The sequence below is a fragment of the Talaromyces rugulosus genome, chromosome II (genome assembly GCF_013368755.1).
Source record: "Talaromyces rugulosus chromosome II, complete sequence".
Lineage (NCBI taxonomy): Eukaryota > Fungi > Ascomycota > Eurotiomycetes > Eurotiales > Trichocomaceae > Talaromyces > Talaromyces rugulosus.
This window is the reverse complement of record NC_049562.1, coordinates 767,027-788,551: the sequence shown is the minus strand read 5'-3', so window position 1 is coordinate 788,551 and position 21,525 is coordinate 767,027. Positions and strand designations below refer to the sequence as shown.

At 48.6% G+C, this 21,525-nt stretch overlaps 5 protein-coding genes across 5 annotated transcripts; all 5 read left to right on the top strand.

The window, feature by feature from the left end:
* Positions 1-4,399: 4,399 nt before the first annotated feature.
* Positions 4,400-6,594, top strand: TRUGW13939_02731 (uncharacterized protein; the record flags this gene model as incomplete). Its single annotated transcript, XM_035485919.1, has 2 exons — positions 4,400-5,323; positions 5,380-6,594. The coding sequence occupies 2 exons, from the start codon at positions 4,400-4,402 to the stop codon at positions 6,592-6,594; spliced, it is 2,139 nt and encodes a 712-aa protein (XP_035341812.1).
* Positions 6,595-7,449: 855 nt separating this feature from the next.
* On the top strand, positions 7,450-10,869 carry TRUGW13939_02730 (uncharacterized protein; the record flags this gene model as incomplete). The annotated part of the gene is made up of 4 exons (XM_035485918.1): positions 7,450-7,665; positions 7,724-8,471; positions 8,520-9,512; positions 9,563-10,869. 4 exons carry the CDS (start codon positions 7,450-7,452, stop codon positions 10,867-10,869), a joined length of 3,264 nt encoding a protein of 1,087 aa, XP_035341811.1.
* A 1,041-nt stretch (positions 10,870-11,910) lies between these two features.
* On the top strand, positions 11,911-16,011 carry TRUGW13939_02729 (uncharacterized protein; the record flags this gene model as incomplete). Its single annotated transcript, XM_035485917.1, has 8 exons — positions 11,911-13,527; positions 13,576-13,590; positions 13,647-14,496; positions 14,546-14,808; positions 14,867-15,253; positions 15,299-15,475; positions 15,535-15,637; positions 15,692-16,011. 8 exons carry the CDS (start codon positions 11,911-11,913, stop codon positions 16,009-16,011), a joined length of 3,732 nt encoding a protein of 1,243 aa, XP_035341810.1.
* Positions 16,012-16,446: 435 nt separating this feature from the next.
* Positions 16,447-17,442, top strand: TRUGW13939_02728 (uncharacterized protein; the record flags this gene model as incomplete). The annotated part of the gene is made up of 1 exon (XM_035485916.1): positions 16,447-17,442. One exon carries the CDS (start codon positions 16,447-16,449, stop codon positions 17,440-17,442), a length of 996 nt encoding a protein of 331 aa, XP_035341809.1.
* A 2,579-nt stretch (positions 17,443-20,021) lies between these two features.
* On the top strand, positions 20,022-21,445 carry TRUGW13939_02727 (uncharacterized protein; the record flags this gene model as incomplete). The annotated part of the gene is made up of 3 exons (XM_035485915.1): positions 20,022-20,421; positions 20,482-20,621; positions 20,672-21,445. 3 exons carry the CDS (start codon positions 20,022-20,024, stop codon positions 21,443-21,445), a joined length of 1,314 nt encoding a protein of 437 aa, XP_035341808.1.
* Positions 21,446-21,525: the final 80 nt, after the last annotated feature.

Below are 21,525 nucleotides of genomic sequence, written 5' to 3'. Positions count from 1 at the left end.
AGAGGTCTCGGCATAAACAGTGCGACAGGCAAAGACGAACGAAGGTGGCCTTTGATCGAGGCAACCATTATACCCACAACGGTGATCTTCATGCGTGGTACCTTCGTGTAGCTTATAGTGATAACAGCAATCGTAGTCATGACTATCAAGTGATGAATCATCAAGTAGATCGGAATTATACCTATTTCGGGGCCTCCGAGTGCTGAGGTTTACTGGACAGGTTCTGACAAGTCCGCCCAGAAGATAGATACGCCGTCGGACAAGGAATGGAAGATCAAGAAAAGACGGGTACTTTGACACAGGTTTACATGTGCTTATCGAAGGTAAATACTTGTCAAGTGTGGATTGACGTAATACCTTTTCAGCAAAAGTATGTCGTTTAGGAGTGGGAGAAGAAGCGGATCTTGTGCGGACGGTGAAAAAGTCGTAGAGGCTTAGTTGATCTCCAGGCTTGGGCGGTTTTGGCTGCTTAAGCCGCCATCTGCGACGTCGAGGACGTCGAGACATGCTTATCGAGAGTGTTGGGAATGCAAATCGCCGTGCTCTTTTGCAAATTTCGGCCTCTTTTCATAACGACAGTTGGTCACTTCAGATGGTTGGCTGCCAGTGCCTCCAGATATCGGTGTTGAGGATGTTGAAGACATGAAATCTAGCAAAGGAAGCGGGGTTTCTCCAGGTGTTGCGCTATCGAATAAATAGGCTTAGCCTTAACCCTAGGTCAACTATCTTATTTATTTCACAGTATTATTTAGATTTATCTAACATCGAAGTATATTTATAGATAGATATTATATTTAGAGCTTTCTCCTCAATATAATATTTAAAAGTCTATATATATATATCTAAATAGTACCGATGCAAAACTACATGTATATCAATTCCATGCACCAGGATACAAATGCTCATGACTATCTTGAGAGCGTTCCCTCCACAGTTCGTCGCCTAGGAGAGTTATGGAAAGACTGATTCAACCCGAATTGCTAGATTTGCCGCAAGATAGTTATTCTGAACAAGTCTCGTGATAAGAAGCTCGCACGCGAGCTTGTGCGTATCATACTCGCTGCTAAAGTGCCTTTGAGCTTGAGGGATATGAGTGTTGCGACGGCACTCGCCGGAGATCTTGGTTACACTTCCTACGGCGATATCGGACTAGAAAACTAAGATGCCTTGGAAGTAAGCCTCCGGAATATCTACGGGCTTTTTGTGACCATATATGATGGTTATCTGTTCCTCATCCACCAGACCGCCAAGGATTATCTGATTTAAAAAGAGGACAGCGAAATTGGCAGTTGGATGCATTCTTTTCATTCTCGGGATTCCGAAACCCTGCTAGAAAAATAACAAGATAAATGCGCATATCTTATATACGATAGCGATTGACAGTGCAGAGGATGATGATGAGGATGATGACAAAAGTTCAAGATAAAGCGACGATAACAGCTATACCCAATTGAGAGGCATGATTACCCTACATCTTGCAATAAAAGAAAACAGAATTGAGGCAGTCGAATTACTTTTGCGATATGGGTCCGATGTACACATCAGGAGCGAAGCTGGTGAGCACTAATGGACCTAGCTTTGTCGATTGTTGTCGAAGAGGGCGATTTTGATGAGACGTTCAAAAGCGAGGCAATCGAGTTGCTGCAGTAATTTGGAGCAGATGTTGATGAGAGAAATGACTCATGAATTATACAGGGGTTTGAATTTCAAGTATCTTAGGGATCAATAGGGTTACGCAAATCATGTCAATATGTATGCATTCGAAGCCGCCCAGCTGGATATGTAATTAACAACAAACGTCTATTTCATATTTGCGGGAAACACGTACTACTTCCTCCAGATGTCAGTTTCAATAATAGTTGATGACAGAATAAACATATATTTATAGAACGCTAACACCAATCAGAAGTCGGATACCACGTGACCGTAATTAGTCATCTGCTTAGGTAAGAATGGCTCGGGTGAATCGGCAACGGCAGCGTGGCTGGAGCGGTCTTTAGTACTAATTATTACGACTTGCAACACAGAAATTTCGTCCAAGTACTATGATTAGAGCGCTCAGACTGACGGCGTGAAAACTTTGATGCGCGAAAATTTTGATGCCGTAGCGTTGGCTAATGTTGATGTATTCGATAGTGACTACCCGACGCTTACACCGACTCTGGTACATCATTGCTCACTATTATTCATAGGTTATGATATACTCCGTACGGATATTTTACGGGGCATTTACCTATGGTATAATAATAGTATATGGATACGTTATCTCATAAGCTAGGCTGCTAGCGCTTCCTGGGCGATAAGAGTCATGGCGTCATCGCAACGATAAGAGAAGGAAGCACAGCAATGTTCACTCCAGACTTAGAGATGAACAAATGCAATAAACAGTATGTTGAAATAATAATCATGGAGTGTCTGTAAACAGGAACACGATCGACAGGGGCTGGTTACAGGCAAAGACAGGCAAAAGCTCTTATCCGGGAAAAAGTCGGGGGTGGGCTGCATGACATCACAGGCTAAGCCCGTTTCGGCAGCCCGCGGTCACCTGAGCGTGACTCACCCGGCGGGTCCCCCGAGCGCTTTCTAGCACCTTCGGCCCGTTACTTGCCACTGCAGACGGTATGAGTAGGGATAATAATAACCCTTTATTAGTTCGTTAAAATTTTAACTGGGCTAGCGAACCGCTGGTTACGAGTTTTCCCGCAGTCGCACTGTAACTGCATAATCATTGCTGCCGGGGCCCGATCGGCGGCTGTGCTCCGTTTTGCCTCCACCCGCCCCGTGCTAGGCAGGCGCCTATAAGTAGGCCCACCCCCGCCCGCTGCCTGCCTTCTTCTTTCCTCTTCACACTCCTCTCTCCTGACTACCACCGCCGCATCTCGTTGCGACAATCCTTTCTATCTGCCTTTCCACATCGTTCACCTCGCCTATCTTCTTCCCAGCCATGCAGATTTTCGTCAAGACCCTCACGGGCAAGACCATCACTCTTGAGGTCGAGTCCTCCGACACCATCGACAATGTCAAGTCCAAGATCCAGGACAAGGAAGGCATCCCCCCCGACCAACAGCGCCTGATTTTCGCTGGCAAGCAGCTTGAGGACGGCCGCACCCTTTCTGACTACAACATTCAGGTATGATTTTAACCCGGTTTAGCCTTTCTCAAACTTGACCGATGCTAATCGAAATAACAGAAAGAATCTACCTTGCACTTGGTCCTGCGTCTCCGTGGTGGTATGCAGATCTTCGTCAAGACCCTCACTGGCAAGACCATTACCTTGGAAGTCGAGTCTTCCGACACCATCGACAATGTCAAGTCCAAGATTCAGGACAAGGAGGGCATTCCCCCTGACCAACAGCGTTTGATCTTCGCTGGAAAGCAGTTGGAAGATGGCCGCACCCTCTCCGACTACAACATCCAGAAGGAATCTACTCTCCACCTCGTCCTTCGTCTTCGTGGTGGTATGCAGATTTTCGTCAAAACTCTCACCGGCAAGACCATCACATTGGAAGTTGAATCTTCAGACACAATCGACAACGTCAAGTCGAAAATCCAAGATAAAGAAGGCATCCCCCCTGACCAACAGCGTTTGATCTTTGCCGGAAAACAACTCGAAGACGGGCGCACTCTTTCGGACTACAACATCCAGAAAGAATCTACTCTCCACTTGGTTCTCCGCCTGCGTGGTGGTATGCAAATCTTCGTCAAGACCCTGACCGGAAAGACAATCACGCTCGAAGTTGAATCGTCAGACACAATCGACAACGTGAAGAGCAAGATCCAAGACAAGGAGGGTATCCCCCCTGACCAACAACGTCTTATCTTTGCTGGTAAGCAACTGGAAGATGGTCGAACACTGTCCGACTACAACATCCAGAAGGAGTCCACTCTTCACTTGGTGCTCCGTCTCCGCGGTGGCAACTAGGTTTTCTTCTTCGAATATGGGGTGTATGGGATTCGCATTGCCTCATCGGCGTTTGGTGGCTACATGACTTTTGCTGGCTGTAACATTTTTTTATTCAACTACGCTTAGTTAAGACTTTATGACAATTCACTGCCCACGGGCATATGATTCTTCTATCTTTCCATCTCTGTAGTTAAAAGTGACTGGTAATCATTATCCTTAGTTGCGTCATAGAGATAAGTTCACGAACCCCGCCATATCTCAACACGACAATTAATACATACGAGGTAGCTATTATTAATGTAATAAAATAATGAGTATTTTCTATACAAGACAAAGTCCAAATAAAATTCCACCTGCATGAAATAATAACTCGTGGTCAACGTGTCACTCGCCACTCACATGACCCACCCTCCACCCTTAGTCGACCAAACATTTAATCCCGAACTTGTCGACGACCAAGACCTCAAGCTCCCAGACGCGTGAGCATGCGTCGGAATGCCCTCTTATTTTTACCACATCGCTCTTGAACTCTTCTCGCCGCCCGATCGCGACACCGACTACAGCTCTACAACCCCGCAATCGAGCTCGCTTTCCTACGAATCCGCCCGCGAAGCTCTCCTTCCGTTCCAGCGCCGTAGAGACAACAAGACAACGTCGCGACGAAGCAGGGAAGCAATAACACTGGAGCCTCTGGAGTCTGGCTCGGCGGATGTGCATGGCAATACAGTCGCGTCAAGGAGGAGTGCTGACGGCCGGGATCAATGTCCCTCTTCACCGTCGCTGCCGCTCCGTTTCGCCAAAGATAATTTCAGCACCTTTGAAAACGAGCACATCCAACCAGACCACAGACTAGACCATATTTCAATCCAAAGCATCGACATGATCGCCCCCGACTACGGTCATCCAAAGCGGGCCGACGAGCACTTTGCGAGAAGCGATGAGATAGCAACCGGCATTGGCACAGACATTCTCGGTGGACTGCACACAAAAGGAAAATACGTCCCGCTCGATCAGACCCTACCGGATAGCATATTCGGAATCGTCCACTTGTATCGCGATGCAAAGGAGACGCCGTCGCTCGCCGTCGATGACTATCCATCCTACCTCAAGGGCTCGTCTGCCGCTCGCCAGCCGCGGGATCACAATGGTGGCGAGGATAGACAGTCGTTCGGCGGCTCGTCTATGTCGCTGCCTGACGATGACTGCACGACGCTATGTATCCTGGCGGTACCCTCGTACATGTCACCCTCTGATTTCCTTGGGTTTGTCGGCGAGGCGACCAGAGACGAAGTTAGCCATTTTCGAATGATCAAGACTGCGAGAGCTAATCGGTACATGGTCTTGATGAAATTCCGGAATGGGAAGAAGGCTCGTGACTGGCAAAGGGACTGGAATGGAAAGGTTTTTAATAGTATGGAGGTATGTCTCTCTCTTTCTACTCATTTTTTAATATCTAATACTAACGATTATTCTAGCCTGAAACTTGCCATGCCGTATTTGTCAAGTCGGTTGAGATCGAAGCCACGCGGCCAACGCCAATATCGAGAATATCCGATGTTTCGAGGCAGTCCTTTTCTTCGACGTCACTTGTAACAAATCCGGCGAGATCGTTAGGCGCTGCAGCCACGTCTCCCGGTCCATCTTCGACTTCACTGTCCACAAGACCTATTGCTCCTCCCACGCCATCTCTCGTGGAATTGCCGACGTGTCCGGTCTGTCTGGAGCGAATGGACGAGACGACCGGGCTGTTAACTATTATCTGCCAACACGTCTTCCATTGCACGTGTCTCGAAAAATGGAAAGGAAGCGGATGTCCAGTCTGCAGGTACACGCTGGACGACTTTGCTCTCCGCAGCCAAGTTGCCATGGACGGAACAGAGCCCGAGTGCGGCGTATGTCACTCGGAACTCAACCTATGGATCTGCCTGATATGCGGGTGCATTGGATGCGGCCGATATGACGAAGCACACGCCTTCGCCCACTACAAAGAAACCTCGCACGCGTTTGCTATGGACCTCTCGTCGCAGCGAGTGTGGGACTACGTCAGCGATTCATACGTCCACCGAATAATCCAGAGCAAAACAGATGGAAAACTAGTTGAGCTGCCCGCGGCTGACAACTCAGCGCTCGATCCGCCGGACTGGACGGACGCCGTGCCTCGCGAGAAACTCGAAAACATGAGCGTCGAATATACTCACCTCCTAACGAGCCAACTCGAGAGCCAGCGCGCGTACTTTGAAGAAATCGTAGAGCGCGCAGCAGACAAAGCCTCCAAAGCGAGCGCCGCCGCATCCGCAGCCCTAGAAGTCGCCAACGCAGCCACGGAGAAACTTCAAGACCTACAACTCCGCTACGACACCATATCCAAGGACAACGTCCCCGGCCTCGAAAAAGAGAAAGACCGCGCAGCCCGACGAGCCGACAAATTCGAGGCCATGGCGCGCAAGCTCGAGAAGGAGTGGCGCGAGGAGAAAGCCATGAACGACAACCTAGTCCAGCGTGTCGAGCTCTTGACGCAAGAAACCACGAAGCTCAAAGCCGATAACGCCGATCTGACGGAGCAGAATCGCGATTTGACTTTTTTTATCAGCGGGTCGGAGAAGTTGAAAGATCAGGGTGATGATGTTGTCGAGGGAACGGTTAGTATACCGGAGAACTCGAAGCGCAAGGGGAAAGGACGGAGGAAGTAGTTCCTCTCTCTCTCTATTTCTGTTTCTCCATTTTTTTTTAGATGAATAGGCGTTTGATGAGTTAAGATACCAATGACACGATATTCACTGTTTTATGAATTGGCCTCTTCTTGGCATTACATTCAATAACCTCTTAAGCGATCCTATCTATGTGTAGTATGTCATCAAGCGAGATATCTTCGAGCGCCAAGAGCAACCTACCCAATCAGTAGGGATATCGCCACATCACATGAGAATCACGAAGGCGATTTTGGATTCAAGTCTGGTTCGCTACCAAGTAAACCAAACATCTCCTCCGCCTCTCAACCAGTAAATCTCCGCGGCGGACGTTTCCGGAAGAGTCCATTTTTCTTGGCATTGGCACTGGGGTCTGGGTATTTCTTGTCATTTTTTACCCCGCCACAAGATACGCCTGGTGTGATTCGCTGGATTGGGGTCAGCTACACCGGATTGGCTAGTATTACGTATGTACGAAATATTTGCCAAGAACTCGTGGACTCTGCGTCCGCCCCGCCGAGCCCTAATTTCTTGGCAGAGGAGCGGAGAGTCCGTGTGTTTTCTTGGTAGGGTATTGTGATTGGACGTGTTTGTATCTTGTATGATGGTCTGGACCGGGATTTCGGGATGATATCAGAGGAATGTATAGAGGAGGGGGGTATATAAAGGGTCGGCTTTCCGGCCTCCCATGGTTCAAAAGCCAGATTTGATTGAAGTCAAAAGAGTTGTATGAATGTAGACCAAAATACCAATCCAATACTATTCATAACTCATAATACTTGCTCTACTACTGAATATACGTCATAAGAGTTATACTAAACGACTTTTTCTTCATGACGAGAAGAAGAACATTTGAAGATGAAAAAGACACCGACTCAGTCGTTCTCAACGCATCCCTTCCTTCTTTCTACAGACGACCTCGCCCGCCACCTTTCAACAAACATTGAAACAGGCTTATCAAATGCTAGTGTTTCTGCAGTGCAGGCCGAGTATGGACCCAACAAGCTCTCTAGCGAGGGCGGGGTAAAATGGTATTCCATTCTACTGAAGCAGGCTTCCAACGCCATGATACTAGTACGTTTTTTTTCTTCCCCTTTCCCCTAAAGATTAGTTTAAGCTAATAAAAAAGTAGGTACTCGTCCTAGCTATGGCACTGGCCTATGGCGTCTCAGATTACATCGAAGGCGGCGTGATCACCGCGGTCATTGTCGCCAACGTTGTGATCGGCTTCTATCAAGAGTTCCGCGCCGAGCAAAAAATGGATGCCCTACGGAGTCTGTCTTCTCCCTCAGCCACTGTCCTCCGCGGCGGTCAAACTGACACTGTCCCGTCCGCCGAGGTGGTCCCCGGGGATGTCGTGCTTATCACAACCGGCGATACCGTGCCCGCGGACCTCCGGTTAGTCGAAACAATGAATCTTGAGTGTGACGAGAAGATCCTCACGGGAGAAGCGATTCCTGTGGCCAAGGATGCGGGTTTCCAAACAGAAAATGAGAGTATCGGAGTAGGTGATCGTCTGAACATGGCATATTCCTCTGCTACCGTCACCAAGGGGAGAGGAAAAGGAATTGTCGTGTACACGGGCATGTATACGGAAATCGGGAAAATCGCGTCCTCAATGCAGGGAAAAGATCGCAAGAAAAACAGGTCCATGTCCGTCAAACGCGGCGGTGCATTTCAGCCTGTCAAGGGAGGCTCTCTCAGAATCTGGGATGGATTAGGCAGGTTCCTGGGCTTGACGACTGGCACCCCCTTGCAAATCAAACTGAGCAAGTTGGCGTATGCCTTGTTCGGTTGTGCCATTTTGTTGGCGATTATTGTTTTCGGGGTGAACAAGTTTCACGTTACAAATGAGGTTGCCATCTATGCCATATCAACAGGTTGGTATTTTTTTTTCTGTTTGACGATCTTGACTAAATTGTAAATAGGAATCGCGATTATACCAGAGTCTCTGATTGCAGTATTGACAATCACGATGGTTGTTGGCATGACGCAAATGCGCCGGCGCCGTGTTGTTGTCCGCCAGTTGTCGGCTCTCGAAGCCCTAGGCGGTGTTAGCAACATCTGCAGTGATAAAACCGGCACACTCACGCAGGGGCAAATGGTAGCGAGAAAAGTCTGGGTTCCCGGGGTGGGTATATACAGCGTTAACAAGTCGGACGACGCGAACAACCCTACCCGAGGCGTGGTCACCCACAACCCTGCGCCTGAGTCAAAGTCAGAGGCTGAACAGATCCAAGAGAAGCGGAGGCAGGAGATGGATCAGGCGAGAAGCACAGCTGGGCTCAAATTTGATCTTCCGTCTGAGAAACAACACAAACAAGAAGAAGAGGACACGGATGTACAAGCAGACGGCGCTCCTCTTCTACCGGAGGTGAATCCAGACCTAGAAAAGTTTCTTTTCTCCTCTGCCCTGTGCAATCTCGCCACCATCCGACAAAACTCAGAGTCGGGTGCTTGGCAGGCTATGGGGGACCCTACAGAAATCGCCTTGCAGGTTTTCGCAACACGTTTCGGATATGGAAAGAAAGTCCTCGAAAAGGAACGTGGCTGGGAACAACTGGCTGAATATCCGTTTGATAGCTCAATAAAACGCATGTCCGTCATCTATAAACGGGACGGTGACAGGCCAGTGATCTATACCAAAGGTGCGGTGGAGAGAATCCTCGATCTTTGTACTTCTATCGGTGGTCAGCACAACGAGAAAATGACAGACAAAGTCAAGGACAAAGTTCTAGAGCAAATGGGCTTTCTTGCAGACCAGGGTCTACGAGTACTCGCCATTACTCAAAGGTCTACACCCGAGAAGTGGCAGAAAGGCGACGAATTAGCTCGTGATGAGGTAGAGAACGATTTGACATTGTTGGGCCTTGTTGGCTTGTACGATCCACCGAGACTCGAAACCAAAGATGCTGTAAAGGGTAAGTCTGCTAGACCTCGTTTTCATTAGACGTCTTACTAACAGTTGCAGAATGTACGACTGCAGGAATCCGCGTCCACATGTTGACGGGAGACCATCCCTCTACAGCAACAGCGATTGCAAAAGACGTTGGCATCATTCCCAGAGACACGGGAATTCTCTCTGCCGAGGCAGCTGCATCACTAGTCAAAACTAACGCAGAGTTTGATGGCATGACCGACCAGCAGATCGACGAAATGCCAACATTACCACTTGTCATAGCACGCTGTGATCCACACACCAAGACACGTATGATAGCTGCATTGCATCGACGTAAATGCTTTTGTGCTATGACGGGCGATGGAGTCAATGATGCGCCATCGCTGAAGGCTGCCGATGTAGGCATTGCCATGGGCATGGGCGGCTCAGACGTGGCCAAGTCAGCATCGGATATCGTACTCACAGATGACAACTTTGCCAGCATCGTCAATGCAATTGAAGAAGGCCGACGGATGTTTGACAACATCCAGAAATTCGTGCTGCACTTGCTCGCGTCAAATGTTGCCGAGGTCGTGTTGCTGATAGTCGGACTAGGGTTTCAAGATACCCAAGGCATTTCAGTCTTTCCACTTTCTCCATTGCAGATCCTGTGGATAAATATGTTGACATCTTCGTTCCCGGCATTTGGCCTTGGGCGCGAGAAGGCCTCTTCTTCGATAATGCGGCGTCCGCCTCATGATACTAAGAAAGGAATCTTCACGTGGCAGATAATTGTAGACATGATTGTTTATGGTATCATAATGGGCACTTTGACCCTCATGACGTTTGTTATTATTGTGTATGGTGTCGGAAATGGCACGCCTGACCTTGGAATCGATTGTAACAGGCACGACTCGGAGTCATGCCACGTCGTGTTCCGCGCACGAGCAGCAGTGTTCGCCGAGCTGACTTGGCTGATCCTCATGTCAGCGTGGGAATTCAAACATCTCCGAAATAGCATGTTCAACCTTGACCCATTGCGAACAGCACACAATACAGCACGGTCTTGGTTCTTCTGGGATCTCTGGGAAAACCAGTTTCTATTCTGGGCGGTCGTCATTGGGGCATTATCCGTCTTTCCAGCTGTCTATATCCCAGGACTAAACACCAACGTCTTCAAGCACAAAGGTATAACATGGGAATGGGGACTGTCATTCGGTGCTGTTATTATCTTTGTCGTTGGTGCCGAGCTGTGGAAAGCGATCAAACGCCGCACTGGCTGGTTCTCTGAGCACGAAGCTTCTTACAGTGAAACTTCTGAAAAGGAGCTCGGACTGAGACAGGGGTTCTTCAGCTTTGCAAAGACTTTGACTAGGATGAGTGAGAAGAGCTTCTTCTAGGGAGACAGTATGAAAGGCAGAAGTGTTTTGTCTAGACGGCAGGCGATGGAAGTTGTGTAATTTGTACATGAAGATGTGATCAAGAATATTTATCTAGAGCACCAATTGCAGTGGTTCAAATAATTGGCGTACAATTAACAAGATGGTACCAACGCGCGGCGGGTACAGTTTACAAATAGAAGTTAGCTCAAATACTAAGAAATTACATACTAGTAAAACGTTCGAAGATCTTTTTATTTGGCGCCCCCTCTAGCTAGCGCCCGTTCTCTCTGTCTAATTAGAACACGAAAAATTATAACTTTTTGACGTTATTTTCAATACTAACTCCACTATTAGCAACCTCAGAAATGTATATCTTGAACCCAAAATTATCTAAAGTGAATCACGTATATCAGTGACATCAATGGTGGTAAAAATAAGTTTAAATAACCACGACCCGCCCCGGGAAGAGCGGAGCGGGCCGTAGGGCCCCGCTAGTATCCCCTGGTTAATTGTTACAAGCGAGTTTAAGCTATCCACTATTCTTTCCGGTTATCCTAATCATCTTGTGCAATGCTGCCCAATCCGAACACTCCAGGCCAGACTGGGAGGAGTGCAGCATGTCCATAGGCTAAGAATGTCAGAATGTAGTTCATGAATCCTAAACTAATGTAGAGCTAAAGGCAATCACGCAATGCCAACTCAAACTGATTCGTAACACGTAACAGGACGAACTAATCCGAGTCCCAAGCATGAGCAACCTCCGCAGAAACATACCCTGCATGCATGCACACAGACTCTTCGGAACAATTGTTATCATCTGGTGGGGTGAATGTGTGCCCCCAAGCTGAACCCTGAGCCGCACTTGTCTCTAGTGGACGTCAAACCGTCTCGTCCCTCAGTCTACAGCCAAGCATCTCTCCATACATAGCTTGAATAATTTATTTGTCGCAGTCCCATATGTTTCAACTTGGACCTTCTATGTGTCTTCAAACCCTTGTACCCTTTTAGAGACTTTTGTCTTTCTCCCAATCGGTTTTGGACCAGTGAAATTCTGCCGCGATGGAGCCATCCGAAAATGCTGGAGAACCAGAAACGAGGAGAGTATTTGATGAAATTGGACCACTAAACAGTGATCCTCAAGACCACCCCCAATCACTAGAAGACATTACTCCAGGTAATGGCAATGTAAGTTCGAAAAGAAAAGAAAAGACACCTCTTAGCAGAGAATTTGCATCTAGAGAAGATATTGAACCATCGATATCTGGTGCCTTGGCGATTCGCGAGCCTCTAAGCAAAGAGGGACAACGAACACGTACTACTACTACTCACAATAAATCGAGCAAATCTGATGATAAAGAAGGGAAACGAAGGTCTACTATTGCTACTCGCAGAAAATCAAGTAAACCTGATGACAAAGACCGTGGTCCGAGAAAGCAAGGCGAAAACTCGAATGAAAACCCGAACGAAAAATCGAATGAAAACTTGAACGGAAACCTCGAGGAAACCCTTCTCGAAGCCGCTCGCTCTGGTAATATAAATACGGTCGAGTTTCTTCTCAATGCCGGCGTGTCGTGTGAATTCACAGACAGAGACAACCGCACTCCACTCCTCTGTGCTGTAGAGGAAAACCACTCCGAGATTGTTGACCTCTTGCTGCGAAGAAATGCCGACTGGAATGCAACAGACAAGTGGGGGCGGACAGCGTTGCATATAGTTTCATCCGGTCAAGGCTATAAGATAGCTCTTAGGCTTTTGAATATTAAGGGCATCCGTAAAAATGCCAAAGATGAACAGGACGAAACTCCTTTACACCTTGCTGTCAGGAATCAACATTTAGACACAGCTAAGCTCCTGCTAAATTCTGAAGCGAAAGTCAATGAAAAAGACAAAAAAGGGTTCACGCCTCTACATCTGGCTGCAGCTAGAGGAGTTCCTATCATGGTTGAGACAATATTAAGCAGCAATGGTATTGAAGTCGATGCGAGAGCAATTAATGGACGGACACCGTTGATGCTGGCCTGTGGCCGGGCAGCTTCCAAGGAGTGTGAAGCCGTCGTGAAGTTGCTTCTACATGCAGGTACTGACAGTACCCTTAAGGATAAAGACGGAAGAACTGCCCTTTTAGAGTCAATCAAGTACGATAAAGTCGAAATCATGCGATTGGTTCTTGAAAATCTGGAGAGAAAAGATGGACAAGAACGAAAGGAACTTGTTCAACAAGCTCTTTTCGAGGCGGCAGTCCAAGATAGCCGACGAATAGCTCGAGTTCTTATTAAAAAAGGAGCCATCATAGGTGAAAAGGACCCAACTTCCCAGAATACAGCTATGGATATCGCAAATGACCATAGCAGCCAGAAGGTCGTCGCCGTACTTCTCGAGAATGGCGGCCAACTTGTCGGTCAAGGTCCATCAATGGGAGACTGGTTACAAAACCCGCAATCCAAAGTTGAAACAACAGAGTCGATGTTGAAAGACAGTGCTGTGGACCTTACTTTTGGTTTCCAATCTACCATAGCATCCTTCCCGTACGACGACGGTTGGGGAAAATACAGGATAAAGAGGCCCCAACTGCGAAGTGTGCTGTATGACCATAGTCCCGGACCAATACAGTATGATCTCAAAGGGGGTAAGTCAAATAGCAAGGATTTCAGGTGGCTACATGTTCCTGCTAACAATGTATGATTCCCTTCTTGTGTACTGTTCGGAGAATTAACGTTTTGGCAGATTGTCTGGGTCAATGTGAGTGGTGCAACTATATTATGAATAGCAATTGACTAAAAGATCTTCAACCATAGGAACTAATAAACAGAATGTACAAAGAGCGCCATCCTGAAAAGGCAAGCTACATTCAGGAAAAGTGCAAGTATCTCTTTGGAGAAGAAATCTGGACGAGACATCAATATCAAATGTCATCCACGTCTGTTGCGCATAGACGATTCATTCGACCAACCTGTCAACCGGTCAAGTTGGACTATGACGATTACGACGATTATGACATGATGATGGTCCTTCCTTACATTCACTGGGAGACTAAGGGCGGCCGGGAACAAATGACAGACGTGATGGTCAAGGCAATGAAGAGACGCCTTAATGATTCCCAAGCTCCATCAACTTTGAAAGAACTCAAGGAAGCTTTAGTAGAGCTGGAAAAAGCACGGAAATCTAAAGCTATTGACCCAGACTATGGCACTTCATCTGTGTCTTCAAGTGACGACTCGTCTCACGACTCCTATACCAGTACTATATCGAGTGCTGCTGAAGAAACCGACTATGAAACAGATCCAGACACGGATTCAATCTCTGGAACCGTGTCGGAGAATGAGAGCATTCATGCAAGGCGAGCACCTGTTAAGAAAAATGTGGAACAAGAAAAAGGTATAAAGAAGAGGATTAGTAAAATCGTCAAGGTTGCCAAAGAACCTCGCACGCAGGACGAGAAATTGATCTTGGCCTACATGTTCGATGATATTCCATTGCATTTCCGTCGGACTTTAGACCAATACAAGTACTATGCCCTCCCGACCACCGAGTATCGCGATGATGATCAGGTTGTATCCCGGTACTTCAAGAAAACATGGCCGGAAAATGATAATGAGAACTTGGTGTTGATGGTAGATCAACTCTGGTTATGGATTCTGGACAAAGGTTTGCGCATTTGTTTCCATATCAGATCAATAACCTAATAAGTTTTCAGATACAGTTGTCACAAGCTTCCCTCAACGTTGGAACAAGTCCGGGAAAAAAACGGGGAAAGATCCTGATCCGAATAATGATTCAGACATTGTGGAAAGCATCATTCGCCAAATCGGGAAGAAAGACAGAAGGCCCCTGAGGCATGTTTTCGATCTGGCGGAGCTGATTGTCGGCAAGTGTGTCGACACTATGTTTCAACACTCTGATATCGCGAATGAAAAGCTACGATTCGCTGAATTTTTCGAAGTCTCTATTGGCAACGTGGTTGGTTTCAGCGGAATTTTTGGTGCTATTCGGGTGACGTTCTAACGGCTATTGTTAGACGAACGAAGAGACGAAGATGTTCAATGACTTCAAGGATCTATCAAAAAGACTTGCCACGGATGATCGAAATATTCTAAATTCCGATGGACTTAAAGAGGACCTAAAAAAGTTGTTCGACATTTCAAAGGAGACAGAACTTGTCAAGGAGATTAAGGATATTCGAGACGAGCTCCATATTATTTCCACTGTTCTCGACGACCAGGAAAAAGTTCTTGTTGATATGCAAGAAGCCATTCAATATATGAAGACTAACAAATCTAAGGATGGTTGGTCTGAGGGTGGTGAGTCAAAGGAGCTGCGCGCCTACGATCTACTTAAGCGTGTCCGTTCACATAAAGCGGTTGTTCAAGGGTTTGATAAGCAGGCCGAAAAAACATATGCAGCAGTATGTACCACCAAAAGTCTCACGGATTCTTGCTAACTATACCAGTTAAAGGACCTTTTAGACCTGAAGCAGAAACAAGGTAACTCCGCCCTTTCTTTCGTCTACTATACTCACATTTTGTCAGCAAATGTTTCAGAGGCCCGGACACAAGGAAAGCAGGCGGCAGACACTGCTAGACAGGGCCAAACAATTATGTTGTTCACTATCATAACGGTCTTCTTCGTAAGAATCAAGTCTCTCCCCAGGAAACTCCTAATAATATGAGCTCATACGGTGGCCAGCTTCCGTTGTCATTCATGACTTCGTTTTTCGACTTGGATATTGCCGAATTTGTCCGAAACAGTGAAGGTGAATTAGGTCTAGGGTATATTTCTAAAATCATGTGTATGATCCCAAATTTGTTATTAAACTCGGGTCAAATGCTGACAATCCAAGTAGTTGCTGTTACAATTGGTGTGGTCGCAATTTCTCTTTTCTTTGCCTTCGGCTGGGAGCTCTTCCTCACATATTGGAAAAAATTTCTGCTTGGAACTAGAGCTATAGCGGTAGAAAAACTATACTCACGACGGCGAAGTACTTCGCCTGTGTGGGAATATGAGCGACGCTCTCCCCCGAAAGGGAAGAAGTGGTCTCGGTGGCCCTGGTCTGAGAGAAGAACTTCAATGTCCTCAAGCTATCACTCATATTACTCATATGATGGCAGTGCAAGTTCACGTGTCATAATTAACGATGAGAGCAGTGACACATGGTCGTCGTAGGTCCTAGGGATTCGTGGGCATTTGTGGCTGGTTCTAGAAAGTTGAATTTATATAGAAGATGGCCAATCACTCAATCACACAGGCACGACTCAAAAATACTACGGAAACATTGTCCAACAATTTCTGGGAGCAGTAGTGGATTTCGTATGTTTCGGATAGAAATGGCTGCTCCTAGGACCTCGGTCGTTGATGTAGAACGAAAGGCGGTGGCAGAATCGCTTGTAGGCCTCAGGCACCATCACAAGATTCCCGAAGCTTCATCTCACGACAACGTCAATTCTCAAGTTTGATAAATGCTCAATTGCACGGCGCGTGCCGGCACAACCCACTGCTGACCTGCGTTCTAGAATTATGATTCTGTGTCACCGGTGACCTGCCTCTTCACAGGCTGGCTTACATTATTGAATAGCATTTCAACACGACAAATTTCGTCCCATGGCGAGCTCTTCCCTCCTCCGGCCAGCAGCGGCCACGGCGCGAACTCTGCTCCGCGAGTCGACGAGACGCTGTCACATAGTGCAGATATTGCGACATCATTCTTCATCTTCTTCATCCGTGTCTGCGGATGAGCTCGCACACTTCTCAGGGCTCGCCAACAGTTGGTGGGATCCCATGGGCCCGTCACGCGTGCTACATCTCATGAACCCTACGCGACACGACTTCATCGCCTCGTGCCTGGCCGAATCGACTCCTGCAGCGGCGAACAGTCAAGGCTTGCGATATCTCGATGTGGGCTGTGGAGGTGGGATCTTTGCCGAGTCCCTCGCGCGAACCCTTCCATCGTCGCAGTCGACTGAATTACACCCACGAACAAAAGCTGCCTCGATTACGGCAGTTGATCCGTCGGCAAGCCTGATCAAGATTGCCCGTGACCATGCGCGCATGGACCCGACTGTTTTTGAGCTTTTGCAACGAGGCACGTTTCGATACGAAAACACTACGGTAGAGTCGCTCTCAGAGACGAGCACGGGCGATTCACAGCAACAAGTTTCTACACAGGACAAGTTTGACGTGGTCACGCTGTTCGAAGTGATTGAACACGTCGATCCTCAGACCTCGTCGGCCTTTTTGGCCCATTGCCTGCGACTTGTCCGGCCCGGCGGGTGGCTCATTGGCTCGACTATCGCGCGCACCATCCCCTCGTTTATCGTCAATAAGATGGTAGCCGAAGCGCCGTGGCCGATTGGGGTTGTCCCGTGGGGCACGCACGAGTGGAGCAAGTTCGTCAACGCAGACGAGCTGCGCGGGCGGGTTGAAGAGGGCCTGATGCGTGCTTTAGACGGGCGGGCGCATCGGGCGGGTGGCGAGGCGCTGGAGGGGATGCGGTGGAAGGTTGCCGGGGTAGTGTACGTGCCTGGATGGGGATGGAAGATGGTTGCTGGGGGAGAAGACTGGGGGAACTACTTCTGGGCGGTGCAGAGGGGAATATGAGCCTTAGAGGACCTGTACAATATGGGCTGTATAATATCCATGTATATCATATATGATACAATATTCTGAAATCTAAATTTACTACATAATAATATGGGAACTCGCAGTGGGACCCACGATCTTCTTCGTGTCTTCTAGAAGGCCGGCACGAAACGCCCCCAGGCCCCAGCTGAAACGCGGATGCAACCCATATGGAGACGGGGTGTTGGGCCTGGTGAACCCTAACTTCTTGGCTATGACGATCATTGTCCCTGCAGTGCAAGTTGCTAGCACAAACCAGTTGGAGAGTACGGAGACTCCATGCGGAATATCAATTGATGAGAATTAACGGTGGTATCAGCTTCAGCCTTCGGTCAACACAGACCATATTGTTATTATTATTATGAACGATGATCTCAGCCAAACACGGGCAATACGTTCTGTTACTTATACTCTGTAACTTGGCTAGTCGTTATTACTATAAAGTACTACTCCGTTTGCTATTAAGTACTAGTAGTATTACTATTACTATTAGTAGTATTCAAACGACCCCTGGCGATCGGCCCAGGGAGGCCCCTGACCGACTCCCTGCAGCCTTGTCGAGCTGCATTCTGTATGGAGTACGAGGCTACAAGCGTGTGGCCTTACAATGCCCAATGAGTAGGGAGGATAATATGATTTCAATTTATGTATGATGGAAGCACTGCCCGGCTGCGGCACTAGTGCCGCGCTAGAAGGCCCCTTTTCTTTCTAGAACACCGCGTGGCCAATCACTGCCCGCTAGTGGGCCCGTTGGCCTCGTTTCATCTTGTTTCCGCTCGTGCTCGACCCCCTTTTTTTTGCTTGTTCTATTTTTTTTTTTCGAATTTCCGGAGTTCCTCTCATCTGGCCCCAGAACCGCCCTGATGGAGCCATGCGGCCGTGGAAGCTGGCCTGAGGGATGCTCCAACAATTACTTGCTGACCCGGCAGGATTCCTTCTAGAGGCCTTCTCGAAAAGACGCTCAGGTCAATGCTAAGACGAGCCAGATGGGGCTGGAAAGAAGTTAGTTCCAACTAGACGCCTAGACTAGTACGGGGACGAGGTGCGGCGTGGACAAAGAATGGCGTGTTAGTTTTTTGCTGTTGTTGTTAGTACTAGTAGGGTTGTTCTATTATTACCCCCTTATCACATCGTGTTGGCGGCAAATGCCCGTGTTGGCCACTTGCGTTGGCCTGTACTACTACAATTTATGGAATGGATCATGCGATCATGAAAACACTATACAAAACCGCAACTGAAATTAAGAATAGCACCGTCATCATTCTTGTAGAAACCCCCGACGACGGAGTATCCACCCCGGCTCCGTGTCAAAAAGGCCCCCAAGACAAACACAGAAGTACCTATTCCTAATAATACTCCAGCATCTTGTTGCTGCAAACCAGCTTGGCGTAAATCAGCGTCATGTGTGTGGCCGCTGGGTCGGCGTGCTGCATTGCCATGCTGGCTGGCTGGCTCACTAGTCACCGATCGTTGGCGCCCTGGGCCCGCCGGTGGGTTCTTACGCGCTCCTATTGGGATGCGCCGCAGCTTTCTCCTTAACTAACAACAACAACTGATTGACAGGAGGTGGATTCGCGCGCGGGCCGGTTAGAAATAAGAACATCCTGGCGCCCTGTTTTCTGTTCTCTCTTATTATTGTTGTTGTTGATGCTGCTGTGACTTTATTTTCCGTTCGTGCTGCTTGTATCTATTATTTGTTACCGTACCATACATATATACTTCGGGCCCTCCCCTGCACACGCGACCCGCTGCCCGCCTTACTTTTACCGTACGGCGTAATAATACCGCGCCTACTTTTTTGTCCTCGTCGCCGCCTCATCGTCAACAACAACAATAACAATTCCTCAACCCCCTCCATCGCGTCCCCTCTGCCACGATCTCTGCTCGCCGACTTCGATGCTCGATCTATCCTGTCTGCCTCGCTGCAATACCGATCTCGCCTCGTTCGCCCCGGTCTGGCCGCGCTGTCGCCTGTGCTCGAGCTTGGTAAGTCGCCACTGCCTTCATTCCTCAGGCCTCCTGTCATCTCTCCTTTCGCATCGATCGGACGACTCGGATTACCTGGTCAACACGCACTCGCTTCCGTCGTCCATTTCCGTCGTTTTCGTGTCATTTCCCTTCCATCGACAGCCCTTCCTTTGTGTCTCCGTGAACCATTGGAAACGAGCCCTTTCTGCGTGCAATAGTTTCGATTCGTCGTCCATCTCCGTCGCTTTCGAGTTTTCGTCGTTTGCAACATATCCCACACTTTGCTCCAGACTGGCACTGACATTGTCGTCTCTAGCCACATTTAGAAGGCTACTGATAGCATCATAAACAAACAGCAGAAAACAAGAAGCAAGGTGAGCTTTGCACTGTCTCGCAGCTGCGACCTGTGCTAATTCCAACCCCCCCCCCCCCCCAGTACTGCGAGAGACATCGTGACGCGCACGCGAACTTTTCCCACGCATACATTCTCAACGAGAACGAACCACCTTCCATTTGAGCCCGCTCGACTGTGTTTCGGCTACCCGGAGCCACCTTGTTCTCGATTTTATACCTGCCTGCTGAGGCAGGTCATGGAGATCACGACCATACTGAATAGAAAAGCTTCCGCCTTCGCTGCAGACCCCCATCTCCAAGCACAACTCGCCCAAGCCGTTCAATTCCACGCCCAAGAAATGAGTGAACACCCATCCCAACCAGGCGACCATGCCGTTCTCGGCTATCCGCCTGGCACCCAGCCTATCCATCAAATGTCCCACGTTCCGCCTCAAGGAATGCACCACCCAGGAAACGGCGTGCCGTTGATGCCAAACCCCTACATGCATGGCGGCTTCCCTGGCAATCCACAGCAAATGGCCCCTGCGCCACAACCTGTGCAACCAACTCGGTCGGGCACAGAACCCGCTCCCCGTATATTCCACTGTTCAACCTGTCAAAAAGGCTTCGCTCGCCGTAGCGATCTTGCCCGTCATGGTGAGTTTGGCCCGCGTTTGGGGTGGTATTAGAGATCCCTATAACTAATTGATACTATAGAACGGATTCACACTGGCGTCCGACCTCATGCGTGCGAGTGGCCTGGCTGCGGTAAACAGTTCATCCAGCGCTCTGCGCTAACAGTCCATTCGCGTGTTCATACAGGCGAAAAGCCGCACATGTGCGAGCGTTGTGGAAAGGTAAGTCGATATGATCTTGATACAAAGACACGGTACTGATCTTGTTGTAGCCATTCAGCGATTCCTCGTCTCTAGCCCGGCATCGTAGGATCCATTCTGGCAAGCGGCCGTACAAATGTCCTTATGCCAACTGCCAGAAAACCTTCACCCGCCGCACTACTCTCACCCGTCACCAGAACCATCACACTGGAACAATCGAGGAAGCTGCGGCCCAAACCGAGGCCAGCTTACGACAAAACAAGGAAAGGGGGGGTCGGCCTGGTGATGGCATGTACTCGGAGACAGGATCTGGCCAGTCTACGCCTTCTCCTGGGCAGCAGATGTCGATGGGCCTCAACAGCGAACTTCCACCGCTGAATGTGCTCCGTCCTAGTGGTGAATATTACCTCACCAACGGATCGATCCCGCCCCATGTGCGTGGAGACTTCCAACAAGGTAGTCCCCGCGCTTCACCTACTGCAACGTCTCCGTCTTTGTCAAGCTACAGCGGCCACCCGCGACCATCAATGACGTCTCATCCAACTGGATATGGACCACCTCAGCCCCTTGAACCCCCGGCCAACACCGACCACCGACCAGGTAGTGTCACGGGGAGTCCGCACATGTCTAGTATGGGCTGGGCGTCACCTTCTCACGGCAGCATCCCGTCTCCAGGCTCTGCTCAGGACTACAACTACCCAGAGCAGAATGGACCAGTCTATCCAAATGCCATGCCGCCTCACATGTACTTTCCCAATTCTACCATTCGACGACCAGGCAGCACGGAGCCTGAGAACTACGAAATGAAGCCAAGAATTGGGGACGCATGGTCCACAGCGGTTTAACGATTTGAATCAATGTGATCAGTTTTGACAGATTATCTGTCTGCATTTACTGGTGCCAGTCGGTCTTTATTCTTTTTTTT